This window comes from Elephantulus edwardii, unplaced genomic scaffold (assembly GCF_000299155.1).
Source record: "Elephantulus edwardii isolate Elephantulus edwardi_28Jun2011 unplaced genomic scaffold, EleEdw1.0 scaffold00028, whole genome shotgun sequence".
NCBI classification, from domain to species: Eukaryota; Metazoa; Chordata; class Mammalia; order Macroscelidea; family Macroscelididae; genus Elephantulus; species Elephantulus edwardii.
Genome location: NW_006399778.1, coordinates 1,210,091 through 1,232,111, shown reverse-complemented (window position 1 = coordinate 1,232,111; position 22,021 = coordinate 1,210,091). Strand labels below are relative to the sequence as shown.

Sequence of the window (22,021 nt, the reverse complement as noted above, 5' to 3'; positions counted from 1 at the left end):
TTGAAAAAGAACAGCAAGAAAACCCATCAGCTTCTAAAAAAACTGAAATTATAAAAATTAGAGCAGAGATAAATAGAAAATAAAAAAACAGTTGAAACTAGCAGTTGGTTCTTTGAAAAGGTCAATAAAATCGACAAACCACTAGCAAAACTCACAAAAGAAAAGAAGGAGAAGACACAAATAATCCGAATAACAGAGTCTATTCTGATAAACATTTTGGTCTTTTCTTTCTCACCTGTCTTTGCTTCATGGATGATGTCCTTGATCTTATCCTACAGCTTATCTGTTCTTTGATCATTAGTGTTTAGTGCATCATACCAGTTCTTGAGATAGTCTTTAATTAAGTTGGGTTAGACCCAGAGTCATATTTTGGTTTTTGTGGATTTGTTTTCATTTTCTTCAGTTTCAATTTGAACTTGCACATAAGTAATTGATGGCCTGTTCCACAGTCAGATCCAAGATTAGGAAACAAATAAGAACAATAGTGAGTTTTTCCATGCAGCTAAATTTAGTTTAAAGAATGGTCGATTATCTTTGCCATTTGTACTTAATTTGCTATTAAAATGATGTGTGTGTGTGTGTGTGTGTGTATGTTGATCAGTAACAGTGTTGAAACAGTTTGCAGTTTATTGTATTGGGATTCTTTATTGAGATTGATAACAGCTCCAGTATGCTTAGCTCAACAGTCAACACTCTTGTTACCAGCAGCCAGGAAATCGAAAGGTGAATTGCATTGGGAAAATCTGCTGTCAGGAACTTCTCCAGAGTACTGAAGAGCAACGATGCCAGTCTGGAGACTAAGGTGTGCTCTATCTAGACCATGGTCTTTACAGTACAGTGACTTGCTGTGCATCAGAATGCTGGACAGTGACTAGGGATGATAGAAGGAGAATTGAAACCTTTGACCTGCGATGCTGAAGAGTACTGAATATACCATGGTCTGCTAGGAGAACAAACAGGTCTGTCCTGGAGAGGGTGAGACCAGGCTACTCTTTGTTTGTTTTTGTTGTTGTGTACCATCAAATCGGATCTAACTGGCACAGGAGGAGATTGCCCCTCCTTCTCCAGGGCAGGCTACTCTTTGGAGGCAAGGATTCTGAAGCTACATCTGATATACTTTGGGCATGTTGCAAGGAGGGACCAGACCTTAGGGAATTCATGGTTGGGATGGTGGGAGGACAGCATAATAGAGGAAGACCCTCATTGAGATGTATTGACTCAGTGATTGGGTAATGGGAGTAAGTATGTCAGATTATAAGGTTGGTCCAAGATCGAGTATGGTTCAGAACTGTTTGTTGTAACATAGGGTCGCATGAGTTGCAAGTAACTTGACAGCACATAGCAACAACAACAGCAGCATTGTATTGGGACATTATATATAGTTAGAATTTTTCTCATATTACAGTTATGGCTGAAAACTTTTTTATTTAGCTCTTATTTTGGGATTTGTTTCAGATCCCTTGCTCATTGTTTAGAATATTAACATTGTAAGTTAGTCACACTTGAGTTTAGATCCCAAGTCAACCACTTAGCTGACTGAGCCAAGTTGGACTTTGATTTAATTTCTTTTCTGCATCAGTAGATACATGTTTATGAGAATTGTTTAGAAAATTAAATGAGATAATGTTTTAAATGTGAGGCAGTCAAGGGAAAAAAAACCCAAAACCAGTGCTGTTGATTGAAGTCTAACTTATTATGGCCCTCCATTGGTTCATTGAGGCTGTAAATCTTTATGAGTGGAGTTGGCCCATCTGTCTTCCACAAATGGGCCAGTGAATTTGAACTGCTGACCTGATTATCCAGACACGTGCACTATGCCAACAGGGCAATCAGCTCCTTGGTAAATGTTAGTCCCTATATTTCTCCTATCAAACAAACTAGGAAATCTATGCTTCATAAAGTACTTCTGCAACTCTGGGTGGTATTTTTTTAACTGAAGTAGTAGTACAGTGCTTAAGCATTTGTCTGCCAACCAAAAGATTTGAACCCAATAGCCATTCCACAGAAAGAAGATTTAGTAGTCTGCCTCTGTAACGATAAAAGCCTTGGAAACCCTATGACATAGTCTCTGTCCTATGGGGTCACTGTGAGTTAGAATCAATTCTGGCAAACAACAGTATTTTTTTGTGTCCCAAGTGAAATGTGATAATAAAGTTAGATTCAGGAGCTCATAGAATGATAGGTAGTTCTTAATGAGGAGTCTAAAAATACTTGGGACTCTGACGACATAACTAGAATATAGAGAAGTATTTATACCACTTTTCCTTCCCAACAAAGTGGTAAACTTTATTTGAAATACAGTTTTCTAATTGTGATTTAAAAGAAAATTTTTGTGAAGTATATTGTTATATTTTCTCCCTCTTTGAACATTCATGCATATTCTGTTCCACACCACTAATGACAGTACACAATGACCAGTGACAGTGACTGATGGATCATTCTACATTGCCTTTCATCCATCCCACTAAATGTTCACTATCAATTTTCTACTCCTCTTCATAGTAAACATTCTAGATTGATTTTCTGTATATGTAAACCTTTCTCTAGCCTTACAACAGTCTCACTATTATAAAACAGTTATTTTATGAAGTCTTTATCCTTTTGTCACTGACTTATTGCACTCTGAATAAATTCATCCATGCTGTGTAGGGTTTCTCTAAATTCATTTATGCGCTGGAGGGTTTCATGAATGCTTTTTTTTTTTGAATGCTTTATTTTTTGAGTGTTGTGTAGTACTCCATTGTTTGAATGAACCATAGTTGATCCATTCGTTTGTTGGACACTTGGCTTATTTCTCTCTCCTTGCTATTGTGAATAATATGGTGATAAACATAGCTGTGCATAACAAACATGGGTGTTCATGTCACAGCTTCTACTTCTTTAGGGTATATTCCTTGTAGTGGAATAGCTGGATCAAACGTTACTTATATTTTCCATTTTTTAAGGAAACACCAAACTACTTTCTATAGTGGTTATACCATTTTGCTCTTGCATTAGCAGTGTGTTCCAGTGAGATTGGAGGTATATACTTTTAAAAAGCAGTCGTTGAACGCCAACTAAAATGTTTAAGAATAATACTGTTTCACAGGACTTTTAGAAGCTGGCTTTTCAGAAGTAGATCATCAGGTCTTACCTCTAAAACATCTCTTGATGAACTTGAACCACCAAAATTTAGGTTAGTGTGCTAACCCTTTGCACTTTACTGACAATTTTGACACATTTGTAGAAGACAGTTCTAATTTATAGCTATGCTTTGTATGACTAATGACATATGGTGATCCTACACTATTCTCAGAATCATTGCTATATTTTAATCCATTGTTGAAGCCATTGTGCTGATCAGTATCATTAAAGGTCTATTTTGCTGATCCTCTTTTTAACCAAACATTGTATCCTTTTAAAATAACTGTTTCTTCCTGTTAATACATCCAAACTAAATGAGTAAAAGTCTCACTAATCCTGTTTCTAAGGACTATTGTGGCAATAATTCCAAGGCAAATTTGCTATTTATAATTGAAGTCCCTAGTATATTTAATAATCCTTACTGACATCATGATTTAAATGCATCAATTATTCTCAGGTCTTCTTTATTTATTATCTATTTTCACTCACAAATGAAGTAATTGGAAATTATATGCAAACCTTAGTTTTTGAAGTGACTTCTCTTTCCTTAGCACTTTTAAAGAAATCTTTTTCACCACATTTGATCAATGAAGTAATTTGCCTGATACTTGACTGTTGCTTCTATGGACATTTATTGTGGATTCAAGTGAAATAAAATTATTGACAACTGTAAACTTCTTTTCTATTTATTATAATGTTGTTTATTTATCCTGTCATGAATATTTTAATTTTCTTTAGATTGAGATATAATCCATAATAAAGGCTGTAGTCTTTGATTTCTTTCAATTAAAAAAAAGCAGTCACAATACTTCATAGACATGCTTTGTGATTTTTGCTTCATCTAAAATATGACATAAGGAAACCTTGAATTTCAAGTGTACAGAAAAAAATCACCCTTAATAGAATTATTGATCTCTTAGACTCAGGCCACTTTAATAGAATTAGAAAAAGTTTTTTATACCAGCAGTACACATTTGAGCACTATATTTTTGGAGATTAATTAAACAAATGCTTGGGTAGGAATTTTACTTAGTAAATATCATCTACATATTTGTTTGGGAGAACTTTTGGGAAACCTTACTGAAACAAGATTTAAGTAATAATTAATTTAATATTTATTTAGAAACTGATTATTGATGAGAAGAAGTATTACTTATTTGGGAGAAATCCTGATCTATGTGACTTTACCATTGACCACCAGTCTTGTTCTCGGGTCCACGCTGCCCTGGTCTACCACAAGCATCTGAAGAGAGTATTCTTAATAGATCTCAACAGTAGTAAGTAATTTCTGTCTAATTTCACACATTCTTCCTTGGGCAGTGTGAAAATATTCATTGGGTTCTTCAATTTGGAAAACGTGTTTGATTGCTTATTGAGAAATAAATTTACATTTGATTTCTAAATCAGTATTTCTCTGTCTCTGTGATTTAATCTGTTTTCTTGAGATAATTGATAACTGAGTATTAAGAGATGAGAGCTATGGAGAGCTCTCACCTGGAGAAGAGAGCAAGTGTAGAGAGAGAACAAAAAATGCACTCAGGTACAGAATTTCTGTTTGGGTTCATTAAAGAATTTTGAAAATAAATAGTGGTGATGGTTGGAAGTTGCTATCAGTGTAATGAATGCCACCAAATTTTACGTTTAAAAGTTTGGGGGGAAGAAATTCTCATATCCCCCAAAAGGGGAGGGTGTACTCTGAATTAAGGATCTAGGGAGTGAGTGTTCAGTGTTTATATATATAATAAGTTATTCTCCAGTTTAAGCAGAAGCCATTATTAACTGTGTTAAGTAGTAGAGCTCAGTATAGGACATTAATACAAAACTGTTTTGAACAATATTTAAATTTTTGGTAATAGATTTCATTATCTTACTGCCATTTTCTTTGATTTCCATGTTAATTCCATGAGCACACATTATCCACAGTGTTTCCTGAGTTAAAGCAAGAAACAAAACTGAGACTGTAAACTTTGCCAGAAGTAATTCAAAGAAATGCAATTAAGACATGCAAACATAGTGTAAACAGTAAAGGATCCTGCTTCCTGGGCTGATCATGTTCTATTCCCATGCCCACATATGCATACAGACATACACACCATTCCAGTCTGCCATATGGCAATTTTGATAAACTTTTCCTCAGAAATACTTTCTTGTGGAGCTCTGGTGGCTTACTGGCAAGAAGCTGCAGTGCAATCCCAGAGGTGCACGGTTCAAATCCACCAGATGCTCTGCTGGAGAAGGAGGGATAGTCTCCTCCAATACCAGTCAGATCCGATTTGAGTACACACACACATACAAAATAACAATTTAAAAAAAAAAACACCACCAACTTAACTTACAAATTTTTTTTTCCATTTCATAGCACACAGAATGCAGTTCTGGAAAAAAAATACCTAGAGCCTCCTATAAGATTCTGGCTTGCGTTCGCATTGACATCCCACCTGTTTCGGCCAACTTCTTTCTTGTTTTGGAAAAACTCAAGCATGATTGTCACCAGGACATTAATTATGTTCCTAAGACTTGAGGCTGAAGAGAGCAGGCCACTGTAATGCCTGTCCCCTCCCTTAGGCATGTCTCCTACTGACTGAGTTATTTCTGCTGGACTCAGAATGGAGCTGAGCCTGTTTGACAGCAGAGAACAAGTAGTTGCAGTTTGGGGTGTAACAGCAGGTCTATAGATGTGTAAGTTGTTTACTGAAGAGAGTCAAGACTCAGTAAATGAGTTCATTTTAACACACAAGTATTGCAAGTGTCCTTTTCATTTTAAAAAGTTATTTTGACTGGCATGTCTTAAAAGTAAAGGGGTCAGCAAGCTCTGGTGGCCTAGTGGCAGGAAACTGCACTGCAATCCCAGAGGTGCGCGGTTCAAATCCACCAGATGCTCTGCTGAAGAAGGAGGAACAGTCGCCTCCTGTACCAGTCATCCAATTTGACGGTACACACATAAAAAGAGTAAATCAATAAATAAAAATTATCTTTTAAAAAAAAGTAAAGGGGTCAGGGAATTAAGGAAAATTGATGTACTGGAAAGAGCTGACTTAGGGTGGGAAAGTTGAAGATGAAGGATAATGTTTTCCCTTCTAAGACTTTTCATCATCCACCCCCATAACATTTTTTTTTTATTTCGTTGTTCCTAGCACACGGCACTTTCTTGGGTCACATTCGATTGGAACCTCACAAGCCTCAGCAAATTCCCATCGATTCCACAGTGTCATTTGGTGCGTCTACAAGGGCATACACTCTTCGTGAGAAGCCTCAGACATTGCCATCAGCTGTGAAAGGAGATGAGAAGATGGGTGGAGAGGACGATGAACTCAAGGGCTTACTGGGGCTTCCAGAGGAGGAGACTGAACTTGATGTAATTCCATGTCCATATCATTGTTAGACATTTTGGACCACTGGTTTTCAAATCATGGACCTATTCTGTGTAGCATGAAATGCCAATGACTAACAGCAGAGGTTTTCTTGAACCTATTAATGGTCTGCATTGTATCAGTGTGGTTCTTTTTGCCCAGGGCTAACGAGGAGATTCGGTCTCCCAGCCAGTAGATACTCACAGTTGTCTTTGTGCAACTTTATTGACTGTTAGAAGCCTGGACTGGGAGTTAAATTTTCCTGTCCCTCTAAATGTTTAGAGTTACATGTCCAATACATTAGCCATTGGCCACATTTCTAGCCACTCACTAGTAGCTACTGAGTTGAGCAAGGCAGATAGAGAGCAGTTCCATTTCCATAGTGTTCTCTTGATCACTGCTGGCTTAGAAACTGATGCTTTTATTTATGTAGATTTGGGATGAGGGGAAACTATCTGAACAGCTCAGAAATCTCCTGACTAGAACAAGATTACTTTTGTCTTAGACCTGGCTGCCTTAAAGGCTATGAATTCTACATGATAAAATTCTCAAGTGCTAGCATTTTCTTTCTCTAGTGTCTTACTACTGTAGTTTTACTATGACTTGTATCAAACCAAAACCTTCTGGTTGCTGAGTCGCAGCAACCTTCCATCAGGTTTCCAAGGCTGCGAATCTTTACAGACGGAGGTTGTCATCTTTCTTGCTCAGAACAGCTGGTCTATTCAAACTGCTGACCTTTTGGTTAATGGTCCAGTATATAACACACTATGCCACAAAGCTATAGTCCTTTATAAATCTGTCACCATACTGGGGTGACAGGCTGTTCAGATAGACCAAATGCAAGTATATCCTTAACCACCCACATGAATGTACTCTTGTACAAGACAGTTTTCCAGCTCTTGGGAAGGAAAGCAAAACTGAAGTTTTACAGTTTAGAAATTGTTTTGTTTTAAAGAAGTGGCTGTGTAGCTAAGAACTGTCCCAGCTGTCACTTCTTCCTGTTTACTGTCCAGGCTACTTTCATGTGTCCCATCCTTAAGTGTGATAGGTCTTCTTGGTTCATCATTCTCAAGAAACTTGGGGTAGCTGAAACTTCAGTGCAGATTGGAATAAGTCCAATAGATTGGAAAGAAGCAGGCAGCAGTGCTAAGGCCAAGTTAATCATTGAGATGAATGGATGGTTATGAATAGAATTGAGGCCTGACACAGGGATAAGAAATGACAAAAATTTTTTTTTTAATTTTATTAGTTTTAATGAACATTTACAAAGATTTTGGGTTTTCATTCCTTCATTGTTGCACTGTTTTCTCTACCCTCCTCCCCAGTTCATTCTTCTCCTCCCCCATGTCTGTTTTAATTGTCCAATTGCCACAGTGCTTGTCAAAGCCAGTTCTGATTAATCTCCTTTGTCAGTGTGTCCTTTGCCATTCCCTATCACCCCTCCTTGAGAGAGACTTCACCCTGATTCATAAGGAAAAGGGGATGGCGTATTCTCTTAGCTACTTTCTGCTGAAAAGGGACGCTGTGGGTTTCAGGGTGAAGTTCTCTCACTTCTCTAAAGGGCCCCTTTGGCAGTAGGAAACACATAGACTATTATGGAGATTGATTTTGGAATTTAGATGCACTGTTATTAATTGTGCTTAGCTGTACATGTTCATATCCTTGAAGATGTATCATGGAGGTGTTGCAACCTAGAAGACACAAATTTAACTAACAAGTTAAAAGTGCATGAGTAAAAAATTAATAAGCAATAATATTCCGAGTAGAGGTTCTAGTAGTGGCACAAATCAAGTTACAGAGGGAAGGTGGTTCTTACAATAAAAGGCCTATAGACTAGCACTTTGTCTATTATAGTGTACAGGTTAGGAACCACAAGATGTAGAGGCTCGGCTATGTCATTTATGCTTCTTAAATGACAAAATCTTAATGCCAAAAATTAAGTGCACTGGCAATGTCTTTCAAAATTTTCAAGGAGAGACTTGCTGGGAAAAAAGCTTATCAGTTGTCCTTTCTCTTATTTTTAACTTAAAATTCTTGGTATCCATCTTTTTACATTTCCTTTAATTCTCAGTCTAAAAATGTGATAGCCTTTCTCCAGAACAAAACTCAGAGGTGTTTGCTCAGATAATCTGTTCATAGCCCAAAGGTCTTCCCCTCCTCCTGACTGTCATATTCCATCAGGTGATAATGATGTTCCATACTCTGTCTAGTGAAGCTTATTAGGATTCTTTTTCTAGGGGTGATGATGAATCTTTTCTAAAAGTAGAAGAATGTCTAATCTGTCCATAAGGTCACATCTAATTCTGAATGTCCTTTATTTGTTAACATTGTCCTGGAATTTCTGTGTACTGACTCCTGCCTTCCCTCTGTGAACCTGACTTAGAACCTGACAGAGTTTAACACTGCCCACAACAAACGGATTTCTACCCTCACCATTGAGGAAGGGAATCTGGATATTCAGAGGCCAAAGAGGAAAAGGAAGAATTCAAGGGTGACTTTTAGTGAGGATGATGAGATCATCAACCCAGGTAAGTTATCTTCATCCTTGTTTTCCTGATGAAAAAACTGGTCTTGAGTTATATGCACAACCTACAAGTCAATCATATTATTTCCCAATGAGGCTAACTCATGCTATAATAAGGAGTGATACTTGTATTATATGGTCGGGTGCCTTGAATGTTTAAATATTCAGTCACAATGTGAAAGAAATGGCTCAAGAAAGCCTCCTAATTCTGATCCAGTAGACGTTTCAGTAAGATATAGGCATTTTTTTGTTTTAGTCTTAAAGTAGAACCCAGCCTAACATTGTTGTCTTGATGGAGTACTGAGTATGATTAACCTTTGAAAGTTGGAGAACTGCCTGCTGCCACCATTAATTGCACTGAAGACATGTCTCTTTTGGGAAGTAATTTACTGAATAACTTGTTTTAGTATTTATTTATTGGACTCATGTTACATCTTCAGTAATGTGGTATGTATATAACATAGATCTGAGGTTATAGTTTATACAAAGATGAAAGAATTGGACTTCAGAAAGTTTGAAAATAAAATTTCAGTGGCTAGACACATGAAAACTAGACTAACAAGTTGTTCTTATTTGTCAAGTTGAAATACAGTAAGAATAACTTTCAAGTCCTACATTTAACTTCAAAATAATTTTTTTAAGTGGAGACGATCAGCTCCAGTGGCAGTTTATGAAAACAGAAAGACAGAACTAGGGATTTTAGTTCATCAAAAAAAGAGTCTGAATCAGTAAGGGGTATATGGAAACTAATTACGTACAACATCTATTTGTGTTTTATCAACTGTGCGGAAAAAATTTGACTGTGTAAATAATAACAAAATACGGCTAACAGTGACAAGAATGGGAATCCCAGAACACTTAACTGTGTTCATTCATATACCTAGACTAAGAGGCTATTGTTCAGATAGAGCAAGAGAAGACTCCACAGCTTAAACTCAAGAAAGATATGATGTTGTTGTTATGTGCCATCGAGTTGAATGCGACTCATAGCGACCCTGTGTACAAGAGCCCTAAATGCCGTTCTATCCTGTGCCAACCTCACTGTCTCAAACACACTCATTCCCACCACTCCACTCACAGAATTGATCCATCTCATCAAGGGTCTTCCTCTCCTGCGCTGTCCCTCCACTCTCCCAAACATGATGTCCCTCTCCAAGGACCAGTCCCTCCTTGCAACATGCCCAGAGTGTGTCAGACGAAGCTTCAGAATCCTTGACTCCAAGGAGCATTCTGGCTTCACCTCTCCAGGACAAACCTGTTTGTTCTCCTAGTAGTCCATGGTATATTCAATACTCTTCTCTAGCACCACAGCTCAAAGGCATCAATCCTCTTTCTGTCAACCCTAGTCACTGTCCAATTCTCTGATGCATAGCACATAATTGCGAAGACTATAGCCTGGATCAGGTGCACCTTCGTCTCCAGCCTGACATCGTTGCTCTTCAGTACTCTTGAGAGGTCCCTCAACAGCTGACTTTCCCAATGCAATTCGTCTCCTGATTTCCTGGCTGCTGTTACCAAGAGTATTGACTGTGGAGCCAAGTAAACTAAAACTGTTAACTATCTCAATCTCTTCACCATCCATACCGATGATGCCTGTTCGGTTTATATGCTGAGCAAATCTTTTGAGGAGCTGGACTTTATGAAGAAGAATGTGGCAGCAGGACTGGTAGAAGACACATCAACAGTCTATGCAGATGACACAACCTTCCTTAATGAAAGTGAGAAGGCCTTGAAAAGCTTGTAACAGAAGATCAAAGCCTACAGCCTTCAATTTGGAATGTGTGCCAGCATCAAGGAAGTGAAAATGGAGCCTCATATTCAGCCAGCAACCCCCACTGGGCTCACCTAGGCAAGCACTTTGCAGTCTAGAGGGCAGAAAACATCAGGAAAATACCTTCTAAATGAACAAGAAGGCATGCAACTTCAACTCAAGATTACCAGTAAAGTGTTTTAAGTGGGCTCCCCTTCCCCTTCATCTCAACACTCCTGTTCAGCATAAAGCAGCCAGAAAGTCTTCACTCCTATTCCTAAATGGGAAACCCACAAATTAAAAAAAACACACAATCTCTTTGTAAAAAACAAACAAAAAAATCACCATTGGACTATGTCCACCATTACTCTCTTTTTCCTTTACCCACTCCCTCCACCCACCAAATGGTGCAACCCTGTGATTTCATCCCTACCCATCCTTCCACCTTCTGCTCCAACCCCTTACCCCCTTGGATCTCCATACATGAGTTTTTGCAATAAAAAGAAATAAATTATTTAATTAATTTAAAAAACAAAAATCCTTATAACTGGACTGATAAGCAACATGATGATGGATGGAGGAAAGAGAAATTGTCAACAGTTTCCTCTTACTTAGATCCACAATCAGTACTCTTTGTTCTGTAGTCAATAAATCAAGAAACATCACATTGAGAAAAATCTGCTGTCAGATATCCCACCAGAGTGCTGAAGAGCAACAGTGTCAGTTTAAAGACTGAGATGCACCTGATCCACATCATGGTCCTTTTATTTACATGCAGTGTATTTGAGAGTTGGACAGTGAATAAGGATGATAGAAGAAGAATCGATGCCTTTGAGTTGTATTGTTGGAGAATAACACTAAATGTCATATGGACTGCCAAAAGAACAAACAAATATGTCTTGGAGAAGGTGCAACCAGGGTGCTTTATAGAGGCAGGGTTGTTGAAATGTTGTCTCACATACTTTAGACATGTTATCAGAAGGGGCCAGTCCTTGGAAAAAAGACATTGTGATTGGAAAAGTGGAGGGTCAGCAAAAGAGGGGAAGACTCTCAATGAGATGGACTGACACTAACAGTCATATGGTTGAGATGGTGAGGATGGCCCAGGATAGGGCTGGGTTCAGTCTGTCTGTTTGTGTGTGTGTCTATGTGTGTCTGAATGTGTCTCTGTGTTTGTCTGTGTCTTTGTGTATGTGTGTGTGTGTGTGTTGTTGTTGATAGGGTAGCTATGAGTTGTACTTAAATTGGCGGCAACTGAAGACAACAACATATGAAAGTCAAAACATAAAATGGTGGTAATCATTCACAAGAAATGGGAATTCTTTGGTTTCCAAAGGATTCGTAGGCTTATGGTTTGTTTTTTTGTTTTTTTAAATAGCAAATACCCTCCATGCATTTAAAATAAAAATGGACTTTATCTGTTATGATAACCTATTTAATTTCTACCACTGTCATAAGATAAAAGGAACTTAGAGTAGTTTTTCTAGTATTAAGTCTGCTCCTGCTTGTTTCCACACTTTATCATGCTGCAGTGAGCAAAGTCCTGTTGAGTCATAGTGATCAGCCTGCTTATCTGTGGGCTGCAGGAGCACTGTTGGCACATCTCTCGAAGCATCCCTGGCATGCTGTAGCTTAAAGGCAGGACAGTATTGTATCCTTTATTTCCATGCCTGATGTCCAGTAAGTGAAGAATTAGCTTGATTGCCACCTTGTCCCTATAGAGTGAATGAAATGAGAAGCTTTGAAGGGTGGAATGTAACAAGATAGAAAATGTAAAAGGCAGCTGCTATCCTACCCTGCCTGGACAGGGAACCTCATGTCTTTAACTGTATACAAGTCAGATTGTTCGGGTCAAAAACAGATTAATTTGAGTGTGAGTCCTGATTTTGTTTTTTGTTCATGAGCAATCTTGGGCAAGGTTTATGACCTCTTGAGGTCTATCACCAGCATAGAATTGGTAAATTTTACTCTTTTCACATTCCCCTTAAAAGAAGGAAATATATGGAAAGGGGAAGGCAGGCAACCCAGTGGTCAGAGCACAAGCCTTGGTTTCTGGCTGCTTAAACTCAAATCCTGGCTCTTCCACTCTCCACCTGAGTGATGGGACAAGGAGCTATTTCTTTAGACTCCAGGTTTGTTTTCTTCATTTATTAGGTATTGTGGTTTTAACAGTGCCCAGCACTTTACTTATTAGCTATATTTAATATCTTAAAATTAAAGCTACTGTGATTGCCATGTTTGCAGTGAGCCCTATGCCTTTTTTCTGCATGGTAGAGCACCAGCCTTACCGTTCCCTCATTTCTTTTTGCAGAGGATGTGGATCCTTCAGTTGGTCGCTTCCGGAATATGGTGCAGACCGCTGTGGTCCCAGTCAAGGTAGGAACCATATTTTAATTGTTTGAAATGCCATGCAGTGTAAGTTTCAAAACCCACTCACCTGAGGGTGTGTATTAAGCGTGTGCTTAATATGAAAACATTCTGTACTTCTCTCTCCCACTTTTAATTTGTAGATCTCTTTACCCCACCTTTCTCTAGAGAATCTTGTCATCACATTATGTGGAGTCAGAACCAACTTATAGTTGACCCTCCAGCTGGTCTTTAGAGGCTGTAAATCACACAGGACTCCGGAGAAGCCCAGCTTCTTCCTTCGGAGCTGTGGATAGATTTGAACTGCCAGAAGGAATGGGTTTTGGGTTAGCAGCACAACTCCCTTATTAACTCTTCCACCAGGGCTCCATTGTGAATGTTGTGTTACCAGGAAAAAGCTGCAGGTGACCAGCACCTTGATGCTTCATGTGGTAGATTACAGTGCAATGTGAGGCTATAAATTTGCCATCCAGGAGGGTGCAGGTAAAGGCTCCCTTTTCTTTGACCTTTCAAGTTAGCTATTACACGGAAGAGAGGAATTGATTGCAATGACTTGGATCTGTGGCTTTTGCTGTACCAATATTTTGTGGACAGAAATGACCTAGAAGATTAGATCAGGGATGTATTAAGCTTAAAGATCAACTATGAAGAAGAACCAAGAGGAAAAGTTATGAGAGATATTATAAATGCTCAACCTGAGAAGGAATCACCTAACAAATTGGAGTAAGCTGCCTCTTGAAGGAAAGTTGTTATTGTTGTTGTTGTTAGGAGCCATCAAATCGACTACGTAACAACCCTCTGAACAGCAGATCCTAACCCTGCCCTCTTCTGTGAGCTCTTTGTTAATAGAGCCATTCAAGATTGTCAGAGGTCTGGAACTGGTCACAGATACTGTAGAGAGCTTTATTTTTAGCAAATCCTAAAGACTAATAAATTGTATCAGAGTTCTAAATTAATTTTTCTTTAAGTATGGAGACTTGGGGCAATCCAATCTTTCACGACTTTTATTTTTAGTCTAATATGAAAAAGTAGATGAGATTTTTTTTCTTTGTGACTCTAGTATTCATTTCTTATTTCTCTTTGAACTCTTGCACTCTCCTCATTTTGGAATGTTCTGTTGTCCTCAGAGTACAACATAAACAGATGTTTTTAACTTTTAGTTAATTTTATTTATGGTGTAGTTTACATAAAATAAACACAAATCACAATATAGAAAATTGTTACCACCCCCACAGAGTTGGCTCCTGTCCACAGTCATGTCAGCCTTCAAAAGTTGCTCCTTTTCCCTTATAGCCAATTCCCTTCCATCCCAGCTCCAGGCTTTCTGTCATAAGATTTGTTTGGCTTTCATATTTGTGTTTAAAAATTGATCACTTCATTACCCAAAAGAAAAATTTTAAATACTCACTTCTAATAGTTAAAAATACTTACTATCAACATTTTAACATTCTAAAAGGAAGGGAACGAATGACCTTAGAAGAGTCAATTAAAGTGCCTAAGCTTTGCTTTATTTAAAAACTCATCACACTTTTCTCTTTTTTCTCAGTTTGTAATAGGATGTTGAGAATGTTGTGAAACAGTATTTGGGAACCGTTATGTTAAATGATCACTAAGGTTCCTTCAAATCCTGAGATTCTAGGACAGTGAAATAGGTTGTCTGGGAAACAAAGTTTAGAGCCCTTTCCAAAAGTTGGTTTTTCTAGGACTGGAACAGAAAATGCCAAAATCACTCTTATGCTTCTCTCCTCATCTTCTCCTCTGTAAACCACAGAAGAAGCGAATGGAGGGTCCTGGCTCCCTAGGGCTGGAGGAATCGGGGAGCAGGCGCCTGCAGAACTTTGCATTCAGTGGAGGACTCTATGGAGGCTTGCCCCCTACGCACAATGAAGCGGGCTTCCAGCCACATGGCATCCACGGGACAGCACTTATCGGTGGCTTGCCCATGCCGTATCCAAACCTAGCCCCTGATGTGGACTTGACTCCCATTGTGCCATCAGCAGTGAACATGAACCCTGCTCCGAACCCTGCAGTCTATAATCCTGAAGCTGTAAATGAACCCAAGAAGAAGAAATATGCAAAAGAGGCTTGGCCAGGCAAAAAGCCCACACCATCATTACTGATTTGATATTTTTGGTCATGGAAAAGGGTGGGATTGGGTGGGAATGGGGTGGAAGGGTGATGAGGGAGCTGATGAACTAGGGAGAAAAACTTTTCATGTGTGCAGTACATGTGTTCAGAATGTCTCCTGGAGTCCTAACCATGTATTATTAAAACTTGGGGTAAGGTTGAAATATTCCATAAAGACCTGTCTTCAGAACACTTTGAGTGTAGAAAATGGTTCATATGTATCCTTTTGAATATAGACTGCCCTGACTTTTTCCTAGGCTTTTATTTACCTACTTTTTCCTTTTCCCCCTCTTTCTAGGATCATTTTTAGTCAGTCACAGGTCCCTGGGGAGAGGCTCTAGGCCCTCATTTGAATCCAAAGCTGCGGGGGTTACAATAGTATCACCAGCCTTGTGGGTCCAGCAACTGAATTTATATTTACTATTTGTGCAGGTTCTGGATTTTGAGTTGGTCAAAAGAGGGTTTCCATCTTTTCATTAAACCAACTCAAAAATGCTTACCTGAAGTCAATGGTCTTGAGGTCCAGTAGCGAGACTTTTTTCTTTAGTCCTTTCTGTTGGAATGAGAACAATTTTATTTTCCTTTTGTCTATAACCAGTGCTGTAGACACAGGTTGATAGTTTTCAACTTCTGGAGTGTTTGAATGTTACCTGTTTTTTCTTGGCAAACCTGAGCACTCCACTTGCCAGAGTTTCTCCTCTGATTTCTGAGTACTGTGCTTTCCAAGTGTGTTATGAAGGCATTCTTTTAAGGATATAGCCAGATAGGGCAATTCACATTAAAAAGGAAAAGGTATTGCTTGGCTGGTAAATAATGTCTCTTGAAGGACATCTTTAGATTTGTGGTTTGGAAACTCTCCCCCCCCCCCAGTTAAGAGCTCTTGCTGTTCAGAGCTCTAGGACTAGACCTGGCTAACAGACATAGGAGACAGGTAGAAAACATTGATACGAGCTTTGTACAGAGATTTGTACATTTGTGTAATAGGCCTTTTCAAGCTTTATGTGTAGCTTTTTACCTGTAACCTTTATTACATTGTAAATTAAATACAACTTTTGTCATTTGCGTGCAGTGTAATTTTGTCACGGTCAATAGTTCTTGTTGCCGTTGGGGGACGTTTATCAAAGGCACAGCTGTTGAGTTTGAGAGATTATGCTGTGTCCCTATTTTATTACCACAAATAAAGATATCCTCTGATGAATGTAGAAATTCTAATTAGAGATCCAGTCCCAAGACTGAAGCCACACAAAGCAAAGTGGGTTAAGAGGTGTGTGCTGCCTCTCTGCTGCAAGGGGCCACAAACCTGATAGGGGGCCACATTGGCTTTGGGCTGTGTCCTGGGGTGGGGATGTGATAAGCTGGGGCACCCCTTGTCTTATTCTTTTTTTTATTATTATTATTTTTATTTTGTGTGTGTGTACCGTCAAATCGGATCTGACTGGTACAGGAGGAGATTGTCCCTCCTTTCCTGGCAGAGCATCTGGTGGATTTGAACCGTGTACCTCTGGGATTGCAGTGCAGCTTCTTGCCACTGGGCCACCAGAGCTCCCCTTGTCTTATTCTTTTATAGGTAGCTGAGTGCATTTGAGTCATAGCTTACAGGTGTAACAGGAACAAAAAGAAACTAAAGTTTCGAAGGCGTTTCAACAAGAGTTTGAGTGAAATGGTTCTGTCCCATCTGCCGGAATCTCATATTCAGTACATATGTTTTGTGGGGCAAGACATGGCTTTTTGATGAAGAAGCCTCATGAGTTCCAAATCCCTTGAGTTATGATTGTAGCCATAAATTCTTAACTATGCAGGAAGTTAAATTTTATGAGCTGTGAAATGTTTGTTTCTTTGTCTTAGAAAATAAAGATAGTACTGTCTTCTTGTGGAAATTACTGTTAGTGATGGCCAGTGGTCACTGAGCACACCTACTGGGCCAAGCAACTAGCAGAATGCCATGATTTCTCGGGGAGCTCTGGTGGCTAGTGGTAAGAAGCTGAGCTGCAACCCCAAGAGCGCACGATGCAGATTGAATCCCCCAGCTGCTTCTGAAGAGAAGGATGGGCAATCTTCTGTGACATTTCCTGTCTCTGAAAACCCGATGGAGTGGGTAGGTTTTGATTCAGCAGCACACAATAACATAGTTCTCGGTCCTAAGAATGGTACTGTTTATATCGTTATCCTACAGAAGAGGAAAAACAGGCTCAAATTCAAATGAGATTCTCTGTGATTGCACCATAGGGATTGAGCTTTTAGGCTGATCCAGATCATAGGCTGACACAGACTTTGATAGTCCAAGGTGAGAAATGTGTTTGTACCTATTGGTGACCCAGGGCTCTGTAGGCTGCAACTATAGCTATTCTCAGATAATTTGCTTTGAAGGGATTTTGTTTCCAGACTGGACTACTTGATAGAAGGCTTACTAAAGGAGAACCAGGATGGTGGCGGCTGCGGAAACAGTATAAGGAGCTACAGGAGCAGCATGCTGCATAGAAACAGGCCACCATGGCCCTCTACAGCCCTCAATTTATCGATAATTGAATAACTAAACAGTTGATTACTGGTCTTCAGTATGGATCAAGGCTCAACATCAAAAGTCCCTCTGCTGAGCCCATGCGTCAGCACAGCTCTATGGGGCATCCGCAGCTGGAATCCAAGGATACCTTTACCTGGGATGGACAGCAAGCACCAGGCCCCTGAGACTCGTGTGGTGGAGCCTCCATACTGCCGCAGGATAGACTTATTCTGGGATGAATTTTCAGAACCAAGATGGTGGTGGCAGGAGACACGGTGTGGTGAACAGGAAGCCCGGTGGGCGGTGCTGAAGCAGGCCACGCAACTTAAATATGTGCCCAAACAGCCAAGCAGTTGACTGCTAGTCATTAGTGTAGACTGGAACTCAGCATCAGGATTACAGGGATTCTATGGGGGAACATGGGTGGGTCCTGCTTCTTCCCTCTGCCTGCTGCCACAACCCCATGGGGCCGCTGTGGCCCGGTCTCACATTTCCCCTAGCCTAGACCAGGTGCTGAGCACTGGGCCCCACAGCCGGTGTGACAGATGCCCTACATGGCTAGCGAGCCACGGAGCCCCCAGTGCAGGGGAAAGGAAGATGGTGATGGCAGCAGCCGCACCATGGAGCTGCAGAAGGTGAAAGGCTTGATGTGGGAAAGCATCTCACTGTCAGTGAAGATGTCCTTGGAAAGGCCAGAGAAGATTATCAACACAGTGGATTGATAAGGGTCACTATGAGTCGTCTATGACTCAGTGACACTTAACAACAGCAACATATCCAAGATGACAGATATCCTCAGTATACTATATCTTTTTTAAAAAATTATTATTAAATATTATTAGTTTTAATGAACATTTACAGAGATTTTGGGCTTTCATTCATTCATTGTTGCACTGTTTTCTCTACCCTCCTCCGCAGTTCGTTCTTCCCCCTCCATGTCTGTTTTAATTGTCCAATTGTCACAGTGCTTGTCAAAGCCAGTTCTGATTAATCTCCTTTGTCAGTGTGTCCTTTGGCATTCCCTATCACCCCTCCTTGAGAGAGACTTCACCCTGATTCATAAGGAAAAGGGGATGGCGTATTCTCTTAGCTACTTCCTGCTGAAAAGGGACGCTGTGGGTTTCAGGGTGAAGATCTCTCACTACTCCAAAGGGCCCCTTTGGCGGTAGGAAACACATGTCTATTATGGAGGTTGATTTTGGAATTTAGATGCACTGTTATCAATTGTGCTTAGCCATACATGTTCATATCCTTGAAGAAGTATCATGGAAGTGTTGCAGCCTAGAAGACACAAATTTGACTAACAAGTTAAAAGTACATGAGTCAAAAATTCAAAAGCAATAATATTCCGAGTAGAGGTTCTAATAGTGGCACAAATCAAGTTACAGAGGGAAGGTGGTTCTTACAATAAAAGGCCTATAGACTAGCACTTTGTCTGTTATAGTGTACAGGTTAGAGGCTCAGCTATGTCATTTATGGTTCTTAAGTCCTGGAGCAAATTCCATCTACCACTGGGTTGTTTTATAACTCAGAAGTTCGCATGCAAGGTAGAGGTGAAATAAGGAACTGCTTATGAGGTTTTCCGTCCATTCCAACAACTAAGAAATAGTGAGAATAGTTGGGACCTCAGAAGGCTTTTAGGACCAATTAGTAGGCTCTGTGTCCAGGAGAAAATGAATATACTTACTAGTAATGTTAATGCTCACCCACAGCTCTTCTGGGAGGATCTAAATCGTTGAAGCATCCTCCTTTGTTTCCAGCTGGGAGCTGGGGCCTGTCAGTCCTGTCAGCCACAAGGACCTGATGTGAGCCACCCTTGGCCAGGTGTCCTTCAAATCCACACTTAAAGCAAGTGAGTGGGAGCTTCCTCTCTACTCCCTTGCCTATCTGTGGCTCTCGTCTGTGACACTGTCTACTGAAGTGGCCCAGCTTTCCACAGTGAAAGCAATTCTGACCTCCTTTATTACCTTTGGGTGGAGTATACTATATCTTTTGATCTCTTGACTACTGCTGCCAAGAACTGTTTAGACCTAGGGAGGGTTGAGTAACCACTCTCAAATCCCCTTCTCCGTTTATAAAGGGGGAGGGCAGTGATAACTACTTCAAATTGCAGTCTGACCACTTGGTGGAGGGGAGGGAGGCAATGGTGGTGGCACCAGAACTGGGGGTGCTGTCCCTGGCCATCATCGTAAGTGAGGCACAGGGTCCAGACCTGAGAGGGGATGCTAATAGGTGTGCTGCTCAGCCACCCAGTCCTCGGGGTGGGCCGTTTGGTCCTCAGGGGGTGTGTGCCATTCTGCCCTTGGGTAAGCTGGGATAAGCCTTTCAGCCCTCAGGCTGTGCTGTTAAGTACCAAGGGTGAGCCGTCCAGTCCCCAGGGTGTGCTGTCCACCCCCTGGGAAGAGCAGGTCCCTGGGGAAAACTGTCTAGGGTATATAGAGAATTTTATCTAGGCCACTTTACTGCGCCTTCTCCCCCAGTATACCTGTAAGTAACACCTCCAAAGCCTATTTGTAACTCACAAGTTTGTTCTCTCTAGGTTTGCTCCCTTTCCTATAGGTAACCGTAACACTGAGTTTTACTCCAGACTTGAACCCTGAACCCATTTCCAGAGACAAAAGGGAAATATAACTGCCAGCTCAGGAAGCAAAGGAGGATGGAGCCCAGGGTTCAGCCAGCCACCCCCACTGGACTCACCTAGGCAAACACTTTGCAGTACAGAGGGCAGAAAACGTCAGGAAAGTATCTTCTAACTGAACAAGAAGGCATGCAGCATCAACCCAGGACCACCAGTAAGATGTTAAAGTGGACTCCCCTTCCCCCTTCACAGCAATGCCCCTGTTCAGCATGAAGAAGCCAGAGAGTCTGCACCCCATTCCCAAATGAGAAACAAGTGAATAAGACAATTTCTTTGTTAAAAAAAAGAATAATCACCATTGGACTATGCTTACCATTACCCTGTCTCTTCTGGTCCCCACTGGATCTTTCTCATTTCCTTCACCTACACTTCTCCTCCAAATTGTGCAGCTCTGCGATTTCATCCCTGCCCATCCTCACCCTTCTGCTCCCAACCCTCACCCCCTTGTATCTCCACACATGTTTTTCACAATAAATTTTTAAAAAAAAACCAAAGAACAACTTACAATACACCTCTTTCTTTCTGGTGAGAACATTGGTGGTGTGCAGTATTTAGTTTCACAATTAGTGTTGCAGGGTAACAAGTCTCCAAGGAAACAAGGATGTCTCCCATCTAGAGTCCAGTCACCTTTAGCAGAAGTTATACAGGCTGTTTGGTGTAAACCTGAATTACCTTTTGTCCTTGATCCAGCTTTGCCTGACTACCGTGAGTCCCCTCCTGCTTACCACCAGGGTGAGAAAACGATAGTCTGTAGCGTTCATGTGAGCATAGCACAGCCCCGAGACAGCTTCTCGTGGATCACAGGTTCACTCCAGGTGAAAACCACTGCTGGTTTTTTAGTTCTGTGTGCTTGATAGTCATCTGCCAAGGAGGGAAGGTACAGTGCATGTTCCCCAGGGCAGGAGAACATGTGACCCCTCAATATGATGTCTGTTGGCAGAAACCAGCTTATTCCAAGTGATCACTTCTCAGGATTAGCTGTGAAGACACCACTTGCTTTGTACAGTCATGTCAGAATTTGTGCCAGAAGAGATGCTATCTGTGTCCCTCTCACATTTTGCTCACGAGCACATAGGCAATGAGGACTCACTTCATTCAACAAACTTGAGTTGAACAGAGATGAGTCTGCATAGGGAACTGTACTAACCCTGCCTGTTAGAGGCTCAGCTGCTTGAAAAAAACAGACATTATGATGCTAAGGGTTTCAATCAAGGCATAGAGAGTACAAGGACAAGAGAAAAGACCAAGACAAGCTGAATTTGCCAGATGGACGAGTAAGCCAAGGGTTTCCAGGTAGAGGGACCGTCGTGAAAGCATGGAAAGAGGATGTGGGGTGGAGACAGTGGATTATAGGGAGGAGTCTAAAAAGGAAAGGCCAGATCTTAAAGGGCCTGTAAGCCATTATGAGAAATCCGAAAGTACCAAGAGACCACTGAAGGATTGTCTTCTTTTAAAATAAAACAGATAAGAGATGCTCATGTAGAAAATTTGAAAAATACACAGTTCTCACTGAGATTTTCCTCAGGAAGGTTCATGCAAAGAGGATGATTGGGCAGACTGATTGTAGAAAATAATTCTGGCAGCAAAAAGTCCCTTCAAACAGGGGTCACAGGTAAAAGGTTATGGCTCCTTTTCGACTTAG

At 40.5% G+C, this 22,021-nt stretch overlaps 1 protein-coding gene across 2 annotated transcripts in view; it reads left to right on the top strand.

Moving 5' to 3' along the window:
- PPP1R8 (protein phosphatase 1, regulatory subunit 8) overlaps positions 1–15,369 on the top strand; it is a 28,431-nt gene extending 13,062 nt beyond the window's left edge. Inside the window, exons 3-7 of one of the 2 annotated variants that reach the window (XM_006883452.1) lie at positions 4,247–4,400; positions 6,258–6,478; positions 8,857–9,001; positions 13,059–13,123; positions 14,886–15,258. In XM_006883452.1, the coding sequence (XP_006883514.1) occupies positions 4,247–4,400; positions 6,258–6,478; positions 8,857–9,001; positions 13,059–13,123; positions 14,886–15,239 (939 nt within the window). In that variant the 3' untranslated portion in view covers positions 15,240–15,258. Of the gene's footprint in view, positions 1–4,246; positions 4,401–6,257; positions 6,479–8,856; positions 9,002–13,058; positions 13,124–14,885 lie in introns of both variants that reach the window. The other variant, XM_006883453.1, reaches the window with a different exon arrangement.
- Positions 15,370–22,021: the final 6,652 nt, after the last annotated feature.